This window comes from Triplophysa dalaica, chromosome 4, assembly GCF_015846415.1.
Source record: "Triplophysa dalaica isolate WHDGS20190420 chromosome 4, ASM1584641v1, whole genome shotgun sequence".
Taxonomy (NCBI): domain Eukaryota; kingdom Metazoa; phylum Chordata; class Actinopteri; order Cypriniformes; family Nemacheilidae; genus Triplophysa; species Triplophysa dalaica.
In genome coordinates this window covers 18522201-18535229 of record NC_079545.1, presented here as the reverse complement: position 1 = coordinate 18535229, position 13029 = coordinate 18522201, and the positions used below count along the sequence as shown (strand labels likewise).

General features: G+C 39.0%; 1 protein-coding gene across 3 annotated transcripts in view; it reads left to right on the top strand.

The window, feature by feature from the left end:
* The window catches only part of tncb (tenascin Cb), a 43950-nt gene that overhangs the window by 22985 nt on the left and 7936 nt on the right, over positions 1-13029 (top strand). For 2 of the 3 annotated variants that reach the window (XM_056745860.1, XM_056745859.1), the window contains exons 5-11: positions 95-210; positions 993-1146; positions 3222-3491; positions 3654-3839; positions 5056-5145; positions 5715-5978; positions 8788-9063. In XM_056745860.1, coding sequence (XP_056601838.1) covers positions 95-210; positions 993-1146; positions 3222-3491; positions 3654-3839; positions 5056-5145; positions 5715-5978; positions 8788-9063 — 1356 coding nt within the window. The remainder of the gene's footprint in view (positions 1-94; positions 211-992; positions 1147-3221; positions 3492-3653; positions 3840-5055; positions 5146-5714; positions 5979-8787; positions 9064-13029) is intronic. The other variant, XM_056745861.1, reaches the window with a different exon arrangement.

The window sequence follows — 13029 nt, the reverse complement described above, 5'->3', positions numbered from 1 at the left end:
CAACACAAGGTTGCTTACAGTTGCAATGTTATTTTGTCTTGAGTATACAGTATTGTATTTGTAAAAGCTATACTTTTCTATACCCTAATGTCAGATCTTCCTGAACCCGAGGGACTGAAATTCAAATCTGTAAAAGAGACAGCAGTGGAGGTTGAGTGGGACCCCTTGAACATTCCATTTGATGGCTGGAACCTTATATTCAGAAACACAGTGAGTCTACCGGCATCAACAGAATAGCTTTTGGGTTATCTATATGATCTTTAACAAAACTTCTCTTTGGCCTTATATTTTCTACCAAAAACCCCCACATGTAATATAAAAGAAGCTTTCTGTTTGCAATTTAGAGTATAAAACGGGAAGCTGTAAGAGCATCCAGTGGAAAATAGCTGAGTGGTGCCACTAACCAAAATGCTACTGTCGAGAAGTCTGTGGTTTTGTAAGACAAAACCCTGTAAGAAGCTCCTGGCAACAGCATGCGTGACCATGAGCCACAAAACTGTTATTGTCTCTGAAATGCTTTATTTTCTTTCTTGGGGGCTTAAGCAAACGCCAAAAAAGTAGCTCTATTAGAACATGCAATCCTCCCTTGCATCCCCCTTTCAAAACACAGTTTGGGAGTCTCATTCTCGCACCAAATTTAAGGATGTCAATGCCAAAATAACCCTCACTGAGAAGTGAAACACTCATCCAAGTGGTATCAACTAAAAGCCTAGAGTGTTTATTCTCGGCAAGCTCTCTCATTACCCTGTAGCTCAGGGGAGTTTCACTTTGTTTTACTGAGCTTGCTTCTTTGATGGTCTTGGATGATCTTTTCAAATACAATAATCCATACAATACCGTAAACAAAGACTTTATCAGAACAGCCAATAAATACTGTATACTTTTCAAACTTTCAGATACTAAACATTTACCCACAAACCTATCAAGTTCAGATTTAATAGTATATATTATACATTTTAACTGTTTTTCAAATTTCTGTTTTTGAATGACAGAAAGAAGAGGATGGAGAGATTCTGAACTCTCTCACCCCACCTGAGACCACCTTTGAGCAGTCTGGTCTTGGACCTGGTCAAGAGTATGAGGTCAAACTGGAGGCTGTAAAAAACAACACCCGGGGACCCCCAGCCAGCAAAAACGTAGTGACAAGTAAGCAGCTGTCAAAAGTAATAAACAGGTGTTTAAACATTGATTAAACTGTCACAAAGTGTATGGAGAATATACGGTACATAAAAATCACATTCCAAACTTAAATGGTTGTAAATCATGCATTCATTGGAATGCATTCTTGGTCATTAATGAAAAACTACACTTGTCAGATCAAGTTTCAAATTCAGTTTCAAGTAATTATGTGAATGTATTTTAGACCAACTACTGTTTATACATAATTTTTATTGTAATACACTAGACAGATGTATATTAGAAACAGAGACCTTGATAGTTCTCAGTATACCACAGTTGATTAGATGAGAGTTTAATCGTGAAATCTTCAAGAAAGCTTATCTATTTCACTGATCGAATAGTGACAGTTAACAAGATGTGCTTCTAAAAGAAATTTGAGTATGTGACTGTGTTACAAAATTGTGTTGGTGAAACATTTCTTGAAACTTGTGTTTATGCTTTTGAAATAATAAATCTTTCATATTTTCTAATTTCCTATTTCCTTCATCCATTTTCATGTATGGAACAATATTGAAATTCTGAATCACATTGAAATGTTCGAATTAGTTGAATACAACACATTTCTGAGCTGCCCCTGGTGAAAAAACAGCATATGCTGGTTAGGTAGGTTTTGAAGTGGTTTGTGCTGGTTTAAGCTGGTCGTTTGCTGGTTTAAGCTGGTCATGTGCTGGGCCTTTTTTCAACAGGGGCAGTTTAGACTGTAGTTTCAAAAAGCGCCAATAAAACGACAAAACAAGTTATTTTGCATTAGCTTTTCAGAAAGGTTTCATTCCAAATCATTGTTGGAAAGGCCTTTTTTCCATTTATACCTGGTTAGTCGTTTATAAAGAACCAAAAACCAATGTGGCATTTCCCAAAAACACCCTCTTTCACTTTTCATCAATTGCATATTTTAGAATACTCTACATTCACTATTACACTGTAAAGAAAGCCATCATTAGATCTCAAAGTCTAGTGTTTGCAACCAGTTTTTTTTGTCCATTTTTTTCCATGACTCGACCTCATGCATTCTCCATTTCTTCAACTTGTGCCACATGTGATTTGGACAGTGGTTTGACTAATTGACCTATCCCTAAGCTCCTCCCCTCAAAGGCAGATGATCCAATGGCAGCTGAGTATAAATTGCACAGGGAGCGGGACTCTGACAACTTTAGGTTTCAGAGCCATAGAGAAGCATTGAAAAATCCGAAGCTTTCATCGTTTTTACGATGTTTATGCCAGAAAAATAGTGAAACGGTGTGCTTGGGGTGCTTGTAACACTGATTTCAGGTATCCAGAGAGGATTTATTTTATTCCATTTGCTGAACCCAAACAAGACAGAGCAAAATGTAGGCTCAGTAACCTGGTTCAGCCACAATCCCAAAGAAAACAGTTGTCATACTCTTGTACTTTCTAATAAGATTACTCTTACAATTTTCATTTGCTCAAGCTGAACTTTAATGTCATCATGTGCTTCAGCAAGTAGGTATCACTGGTTAAAAACTGTAAAGTTAGGGAGTCCATGATAACATACAAACCTTAATGGCTAACTGTTCTCACGTCATGTTCCTTGCAGGTCAATAAATAAACGAATGTCTACATGTCAGGGCCTCTCCTTTGGTCAAGGCTTTCACACTGGCAGCTCTCATTGTAGGACATTAGCCTCCTAGTAAGCGACAGTATCTAAGGGGGGCGAGCCTAGCGATAGATCAATTGCTCAAATGATTCTCTGTATGTGGGAGGCAGCACTTAGCATCATGAGATATTCCCCTCCTGTGAGATCACTGGTGCATTTGACATGTATAAATGTGATCTTTTAATACACAACTTTATTATTTCAGAATCTTTTTTAATACAGTCATGTTACCCACACTGATTTTAGTTTCAGGGAAGAAAATTTTGAAAAATGTTACCCTATTTAACCCTAAGTAGAAAAGGTTAGTTCAGTTTTCTAATATGGATGAAAAATCTCATCTTATTACAAACATCAGTTTTTATGAGCTCATTTGTCTGCATGAATGAACTTCCATGCAGCTATCACATTCCTCTCCTCCCATCCGCAGTGATTGACGCTCCCAGCCAGGTGGATGTACGTGATGTGACAGACTCTACAGCCCTTATCACCTGGCTACAGCCTGTAGCTCATGTGGACGGTATCTCCATGTCCTATGGCCCAAACAAAGACTCCTCGGACAAGAAGACGATCGAGCTTTCCCCCATGGATCCCCAGTACCATTTGTCTGAGCTGCATCCTGACACTGAGTATGAAGTGTCTCTAATGGCCCGCCGGGGAGAGATGACCAGCTTTCCTATATATGAAACCTTCACAACAGGTACGACAAGTCTTCTTGCAAAGTTCAACAAATCAAAATAATTTTGAAACTTCAGTCTGCTCCAGTCATGTTGCCGCACTAAGACGTGCACTTAAGCAATTATGTTCGTCTCGGCCTTTTGTAAAACCACTCATGTACAGGAAGCATGTTGATATGTTTCAGACCTGGATCCCCCTAAGCATCTAAAGACAGTGGAAGAGACAGCTGAAAGCATTACTCTGGAATGGATAAACAGCAAAGCCAATGTCCCCAGTTATCGCATCAAATACGGCCCACTGTCTGGAGGGGAGCATGGAGAACTGGTCCTCCCCAGTGGCCCACAAGGCACCACTCAGGCTAAAATCACCGGTGAGAGACGACACAATCATTTTTCTCATGAGATTAAAGACGACATCAATAACAAACAAATTGCGGAGATTAAAACCTATGCTTGATAGGCTGGAGTGAAATATAAGAGGCTCAGCTGCTTTCTACACTAGAGACCGGAGCAATTTTCAGTAAACCAATTTTATTTTATTACTTGAAAACCACCCCTCCACTGGTCCAAACCATCTGTATTCTCCTGAAATTAGAAATGTAATTATAAGGTTTAAAAATGTTTGAAGGGTTGCTTTTGAATACAATTCTCAGAGGATCTATTTCACTGAAGAGTGAGAAGGAAAAATTGTGTCCTGGATAGAGACTAGCTTTTAGTTTTTTGCCAGATTTGCAGGATTTAACACACTGCCCGTATTTCCACAGAAGCCTATTTGTTTTGTGTCTTGAAACATTTACGCAAATAAAAGGGAATGAGATGCTGCCCTAAATGGCCTATGGGACTCAATGCCTTAAACAAATTAACACCAGCGCTTGTTTCAATGTAGAATTCCCAGTCAAAAAGGGAAAGTAGATGCTTTCTCCATCCCAGCAGCACTTCTTTTCTACACTTAGCTTTGACGCTAATTCTTTATTCTCTACAACCATGTGCTACCCCAAATAGGGATTATCAAGACTGGGAAAAAAAATATTCAAAACAGATAATAGATTCTTTGTCTGGTTCGGCTCTTTGTCCTTGGGAGTCCTGTTCCCTATAATAAGGCGGACGATCTGTTTTGCTAATAACGCGGTGTCTCTCGCTGGCACTCTCACACGCACACCATACTAGTTGTCTCTTTCACACAGTTATTATCTGTAATTGCCGTCACGCCTGTGATTTTATTGATAATGAGCTTCCTCTGCATTAGCCGTAATTTCATGCTGCACGGTGACCTCTGGAGGAGCCAATGGTGTTAAGAGCGGCAAAGTGTGGGATTTCGGCTGAGGGCTCTTATGAATGAGATCTGTGGGGATCTGGGGATCTGGGAGTCTCTTGTATGATGGCAAATATTGTTTCTGGCCTGTGGAGAAGCTCTTTGAAGAAAGGGAGTAGATTGATATGGAAACGCAGATGAAATCGAAACAGCACTGTGGCGAGGTGGAAAACAATCGTCTACCGAAGAGGTTCCAAAAACAACAGAGTAAAAGACTGATGGTTTTAGTTTATCAGATGATTTGAGATGACTGAATTTTTCGGGCTCTCTCGTAGGTCTCCGACCTGGGAATGAATACGGAATGGGGGTAACCGCTATAAAGGACGAACGTGAGAGCATGCCTGCAACGACCAATGGTGTAACTGGTAAGCAACTGTTAAAAATTCAAAGGAAAATTTTTGTTTAAAAAAAACATTTGCTCATTGTATGTGGTGGCTATGGTCGTGACAATTACAACACGGTCACTTACTCTTAAAAACTACAGACTTTTATGTTAATGTGTTTGTTTGTTTATTCACTCATAATATATAACATTTTAAGTAAAATAAAAGGGATACTTCCTCTAAAAAATAGAATTCTGTCATTATTTCAACCTATTTCAAACCCGTACAATTTTTTTTTATAGTGCAGACTACAAAGTAAGATATTTTGAAGAATGTTGGTAATTTAACACCAGCTGTACCAATTGCCTTGCATTGGTTTTGTGTCTGTACTATAGACATGACATCATTGTCAATATTCTTTATAATACCTTCTTTTGTGTTTTGCAGAAAAAAAGTAAGTCATGCAGGTTTGAAATGACAAGAGGGTGAATAAATGATGATAGAATTTTCATTTTTGGGTGAACTATCCTTTGCATGCAAGACAACATAGCCCAGCTTTAAGGTTCTGGATATAATGCTAATTTCTGATTTAATGTCCCCTGTCCTCTCAGTTCTTGATGCTCCTAAAGAACTCCAAGTCACTGAGACCAAAGAGACCACACTGATGCTGGTTTGGAGGAGACCGGTGGCCAAGATCGATTACTTTAGACTTGTGTTTGTATCACCTGATGGCAAGAAAACCGAGACGGAGGTACCGGGCGGTGTCAATACCCACACCCTTGTGAACCTGAACCCAGGCACGGTGTACACCATCACCCTGATTGCTGAGAGAGGACGAATGAAGAGTGCTCCAGTCACTCTCTCTGCATCCACAGGTCAGTCCACTATTGAAATCACATAAACTTATTTTACAGTTATGAACAGTTATTTACTTTCTGCACATCACTTGTTTATTTGCATTATTGGTTTAAATTTTATAAAAGCAATGCTTGATTTGAATTATGGAATATTTGATTTGAATGTATTTCTTTTAAAGCACAAGGATTTATTCAGCAGTTCTCTGGGGGGTCCGAAAGAAACTGAGCAATGCATTACCTTCAGTATTTCCCCCATGAATGTCAATATTTTTCTTGGAGTTTACTGATACTGTGGTCATTGTTCATTGAATTTTATTTAAGCAGAGAAAACATACTTAAAGATACAACAATATTCTTACTGTCACTGTGCCATCGTGCACTGAAAATAGATATTGGAAATGTCTATATTCAGCCCTCATCTTTAATTCCTCATTTACAGTACGTGGCTTTAAGGAAAAGCCAAAAATGGCTGATTCAGATCTTTTTAAAGTCTCGCTTTAATGTGCTCAGGATGCTGCTTCCAATCCAACATCCTGCATTTTTTACCAAAAATGTTTTGCTTACATAACAAAGTGAGTATTAACACAGTACCAAGGACTATACATAGTTTATTTTGGTCTCCAAGACAACAGCAATAGTCTTTCTCAAGTCACACACATACACAGAGGGAGAAAGCTTATTCATGTGATAATTGTCAGAGTGAGCCCACTCCCCTTTAGATTTGCGTGATTTGACCAGAATGAACTCCGGGGCGGACTGATAAATGGAACACATGCTGAGACGCCTGTTAAAATGTTGTCTCTGAAATCACCATCTCTATAATCCCAATGCATTTATTTCAGCAGCCATTATCGGCCCTTAGACAAACACGCACATACACTTTCCTCACATCCATAATGGAACCGGAGAGGTGGGGGGCAGTGAGACTTCTGGGTCTGGATTTTCCCTCTGTTTGAACATCACTAAATGGTCCTCAGGACTGATTGAAATGCAGATTGAAATGAATTTAGATTGACAAAAACTTAGATTGAAATGCAGAGATGTGGAGCTCTACAATGCTTGACCAACCAGGATCAGTTCAGGAGAAACATGTGAGGACACTCAGCCAAATAGAGATTAAAAATGAAAGTGTACCCATAGTCTTTTCAATATCTCAATGGTTTCTTCCAGACAGCAAGGGGATTAAATGGAGAGAAAATGTAAGCTTTTGTTTAAAGGCATATAAAATGAAAACTCTGTCATCTTTTTCTCACCCTCATATTGTTCCAAACCTTTATAATAAATCTCTTTGTTCTGCTAAACTCAAAGGAAGATATGTGGAAGAATGTCAGTCCTAAACAGATATCATCCCCCATTGACTCCCATAGTATTTTGTTTACTACTAGGGCAGTAAATTGGGGTTCAAAACATGTATATGAACACAAAAGACGATATTTAGTAAAATGTCTCAAAAATGGTTTTGTGTCCTTACAGTTGAAATCAATGGGGGGCAGTTTTTGGTTACCAATGTTCTTCAAAATATGTTCTTTTGTGTCCGTCACAAGAATGTAATACAGGTTTGGAATGACATAAGGTCATCATCAATGTCTACGAGAAACATCTATGAAACATAACTGGAAGCTCCATTTAATCTCCTGAGCTATGAAAGTGAAACATCTGAACAATACCGTTTTCCTTCGGGCATGCACCCTCAACAAAAGGAGTATGATTTTTTAAATAAGCTAAAGAACATCATACATGTTGTATTATGAGATGGTTTGAAGATCATGTATGTCTAAAAGCACATACAATGATCTATCCAGATGGCCAAAAAAGCCGCTCATGTTTGCAACAAAAGCTTTATCCAAACACCCTAGAGGTGTTTGTGTCTTGCGTTGATATTGCAGTGATAAAGCCATGCTTTACCTCCTCCTATTCTCATCTGCATGCAGTGAAGGGCATTTTACCAGGCATTTCTACTCAAAATACATGTATCCACTAAATAAAATAAATCCATTTTCCCAAATCTCAGTTCCCATGAATGACGTGGAATGATCAATGAGTTGATGTTGCTGTTTGACAGCTTTGAATATTTCATCTCCAGATTTCAAAAGCAACAACTGGGCCTAATGCCTGGGAAGGTCATTCACTTCATTTCCATTGTCTCTAACCCTATTTGCACGCCATGTTTCTCCCCACTTGAATGTTCATAGAGAGGATAATGGTTGCCCACCGCGCATCTCCTATCTATCTGCCCCCTCTTCGCCTGTGAATGCTGACAATGCACAATAATGTTCAATTATAGGTTGCGCTGCATGGCTGCCTCCCATGTTTGAAGTGTTCTGCTTACCGCTGCTCAGGCAGGCTAGGCAGAGCCTTCAAGAATTAATGGCTTTTCTCTGGGTCATTAATACCAAAGCTGTTTCAGCAAACTGGAGTTAGGTGCTTGGCTGTTAATGAGTTTCAATGGATGCGAGTGCAAATGTGTTTGTTTGCCATCACAACTTTCGTAAAGTTGTTACTTAAAGCTATTCCACTGCGAGGGCAGATGTTTCTCTTCCATTTGGAACAGATGGAGATTAATTTGTTAGGAGGTTCATTGTTGCTCACAATGCGAAATTAACTTTTTCTCGTACGGGTACAACAGCTGAAATGGAAATGGAGCAGTGTTTTGAATGCAATCGTCTTTTTCTCTTCAGAAGGTTAGGCTCACACTGGGCTCAAACCAACAAAAAGGATCCTCATCTTGAATTCCGATAGCCTCAAGGAATCACTATGGAATTACCCATGATGCATTTCCTTGCTGGAGCCGATGTTAAATTTCCTGCTTTGATTTTTTATCATCCAGATGAGGAGAAGCCTCAGGTGGGGAACATCACCATCTCCAACGTATCTTGGGACAGCTTCAGCGTGTCATGGGACGTGGAAGGAAAAGAGTTTGATGGCTTCCTTGTTGAAGTCTCTGACCCTGATGGCCTGTCAGATGGCCAGAACCACAGTCTCTCAGGCCAGGAATTCAACCTGGCTGCCACGGCCCTCTCCCCTAGTACTTTCTACAGGGTCGCTCTTTATGGCATGTTCAAGGGAGATTTAATTGACCCTGTCTTTGCTGAAGCCGTCACAGGTATCTATACTTGACAAGTCTTATACCACCCAAGTCATCTTTCGGATCAAATGTTGCATCTTAAGCAGCAAACTAACATCTTATCTCATGTAATGAACAGTTCATTTCATACTAACACCAGTTTTTCTGTTTAGTTTGAGCCAGCTTTTTTTCTTCCTTTGTTGCCTTCTTGGATTCGTCATCTCTCTTCATCATATGTCGTCCAGTGCTGAAACTTACTATGTACTTTTCATGTATTTCTTATATTTTCCACCACAAATGAAATAGGTTTTATCAAAATAATGCAAACTTCAGCCCCATTAAAGAGGTGTTTAAAGACCTCACGCAATGAAACATTACCATTTTCTTGCCTAAGAATGAGCTATTTCTATCCACATACAACCCGGGTCCCCTTGCATGTAATTTGCTTAGGTTGTTATTCCATGTTGTGTCAGCAGCTGTAATGCTTTGAAAGGGAGGGGTTGGAGTGAGCAGTTGGTTGCAATTCACAACCTCACCGCTCGATGCTGCTAGATTTCGCAGAATGGTCCTTTAACACTACGTTTGATTCTTTAAAGGGATAGTTCATCCAAAAATGAAAATTCTGTCATGATTTACTCACCCTCTTGTCATTTCAAACCTGTATGACTTTATTTCTTCTGCAGAACGAAAGATAATTTGAAGAATGTCTGTAGCCGAACATCAGCTGTACCCATTGACTTGCATTGGTTTTGTGTCTATACAACAGAAATGAATAAGTAAATTTACATTTAGTCATTTAGCAAACACTTTTATCCAAAGCGACGTACAAATGAGTTAAACAATGGAAGCAATTGGAACAATAAAAGCATTAGCGCAGTAAAACTGTTCTCACATGTGACCCTGGACAACAAAACCAGTCTTATGGGTCAATTTTTCGAAATTGAGATTTTTACATAATCTGAAAGCTGAATAAATAAGATTTATATTGATGTATAGGTTGTTAGAATAGGACAATATCTGGCTGAGACACAACCGTTTAAATCTCAGGAATCTGAGAGTGCAAAAAATCAAAATAGTGAGAAAATGGCCTTTGAAGTTGTTTATCAAGGGCACTGTGGCAGGCCATCCACTCATAAAATTAAAGTTTTTATAAATTTAAGGTAGGAAATTTACAATATATCCTCATGGAAAATGATCTTTACTAAATATCCTAATGATATTGGGGATAAAAGAAAAATCAATAATTGTGACCCACACAATGTATTTTTGTCTTTTACTAAAAATGTTACCGTGCTACTTAAGACTGGTTTGGTGATCTAGGGTCAAATATTGCCTACCACAGTATACATTTTTTTTATTTTTTATTAAGGATAGAAAGAGTAGAAAAGAGATAGAAGTCAGTACTAATCGGTCAGGTGCCGATGGAAGAGACGTGTTTTCAGCCGATTCTTAAAGAATGCTACAATCTGCTGATCTTGTTGCAGCGGCCATATCATTCCAAAAATGTGGAACAGATCCAGAGAAGCCAATGTAACTTAATGAAGAGAGGACTGATGTGTGCTCTCTTCGGTTCAGTGATGAACACTCTTGCCGCTGCATTGATGAGCCCAGTTGAATGGAGAGGTTATGATGAATCTTTGGGTCCGCTGGAATTAAAAGCAGTTCTGTTTTTGCAAAGTTCAGCTGCAGGTGATGGTCCTTCATACAGATCGAAATGTCACTCAGGCATGCTGAAATGGGTGCAGAAACAGTCGGATCGTCAGGCTGAAATGACAGGTGGAGTTGTGTATCATTCACATAGCAGTGATAGGAAAAGCATGTTTCCGAATGATAGAACCTAGGGATGTCATGTGTACAGAAAAAAAGTACCGCCATTTTTAGGTAGAGAGGGTGAGTAAATGATGACAGGATTTTCTTTTTTGGATGAACTATTACTTCAACCGTGCATAGAACTACAAGCAAACAAGGCATTCGTTTCAAGTCGGCGTTGGTGTATTTTGAGAAAAATCCACACGCCTCCCCTCTGCTTAATTATATGTTAAAGCAAACTGACACTCAGAGCACACCTGCACGACATCAAACGCATGTCTGTATAATCACCAGCAATGCCTGCAGGTGCGCATACGACCTCTGTCTGTCATCACCGCTACATTTGTGTGTTAACAGCTACAAAAAGCGAATTTTGCTTTTGAGCTTTTGACGATTCAATTTGTCTTATTTAGATTTTTGCTATGTTACGTTTAGGCTACAAGCATACCAGACAATAACTGTTGCAACAAATATCTATCAGGCACAAACCACAGTTTTGCCCCTCCCCAGGGCAACAGCGAATAGAGAGGCTGGCTGAACTGGGGCGTACTGCCATGGAAGTGACCCTGAAGAGTTTTTGTCGCCGCTTGTGAAGAATCTCTTCAGTATGCACGCCCAGTTTTATGACCCTGCGCTACTTCTCATTCTTATTCCTCACTTTCACACATTTTCTTGGCGTTTATCAGTCAGCGACTGCAGGGGCCACAGTCATGTGCGTTTCTCAAGTCTGCATGCAAATAGGCAGAGGAGCCGGAGAACTTATTGGACTTCTGTTAACCTCTAGTCTATCCACGTGTCATACGATTCACAATGAACTCTTGCTCATTCATCTCGAGTAATACACGTTTCGAAAATCAGATCCCGTAAGCCAAAACAAACGCAAACCGTTCCATGCATTTCAATTTATACCTAGTGTGCTTATCCTCACTGTTGCATTAGGCTGTGCCAACAACGATATCCCCCTAAGCCTCAGAGTTTTCATTGCCTGCTGTAGAATAACTGCATCCAGACTCTGGTTCTGTAGGTTAGCTGGCGCCTTTTTCCACCTCCGCAAACAAATGCCTCTTTGTCAAAGCGGAGAGACTTAGAAGGCAGTCAGATGAAAGTGATCTTTGGAAAGCGCATGTTTGTACTCTTGAAGAGCCTCAAACCCTTACTGACACTCTTAAACAAGTGAACAGTGCTAATGAAGAGGGACAGCTCCACAGGATTTGTCCTCTCTGGTTTTCATTTCCAACACTTTTCCCAATTCAACAAACGTCTCCTCTGTTTCACATCATCCCGAGCTTTAGAGAAAGAATTCTGGTCAAGGGTACTTTTGAAAGTTCATTTTAGGACAACCAGGCACTGTTATGTATTGTTGGTTTAAATCAAAACTACATTGTTTAGCTTCATTATCATATTATTTAGCGTATAATTTATTTCGATCACTGTACTGGATAACTGTACAGACAACACATTCAGTGCTTCAGCTGAGCGCACTTGTTTTTGTGGAGACTTTTTTGCTGTTTCAGCATCCATTATCAGTGTAGTAGTCTAATGGCCTTCTCTTCACCATCATATTGTTCCACTTAAGTGAATTAAAAACTAAATGTTGCAAGCAAATTAAACACTTGGCAATAACTTCTGAAGAAGTTTGTTACATGCACGTTTAATGCAGTGGAACAAGTTATCAGAATATGATTGTCAAGAGATTAAACAAATCCAGTGCACTTATGAAGTTTTTATTAAATATATTAAGTAATGGAAATATGCAGCAACGATTACAAAATAAATTGTGACAAGGACAAATAATCTGCATCCATCTGCATTTGAAGAGTTCATTTGCAAAAACAGATAACTCCATTTTTAAAATCGTGTTTTTTTTATTGTGCATACAAAATATGGATCAAACTACAGTTAAGTTGTTTTGACGAATAGATAATAACAACAACAACAAAAAACAGCTAACTAAAACAATAAAACAAAATGAAAACAAGATAGGACTTATCTGAAATGTATTTTTAAATGAATTAAATATCAGTTTAAGAATGCAAATAAAATGTTAAATACACATACACTACTTCTGTTAACCCTACATGTGTAAACTGTGTATATACTGCATCAGAGAAAATAAATATCACAGCATATTAAAACGGCCCCACAAGCTCTAGGTTTTCAGTTTTACAAATCCTCCACAACACAACAATTGCATCA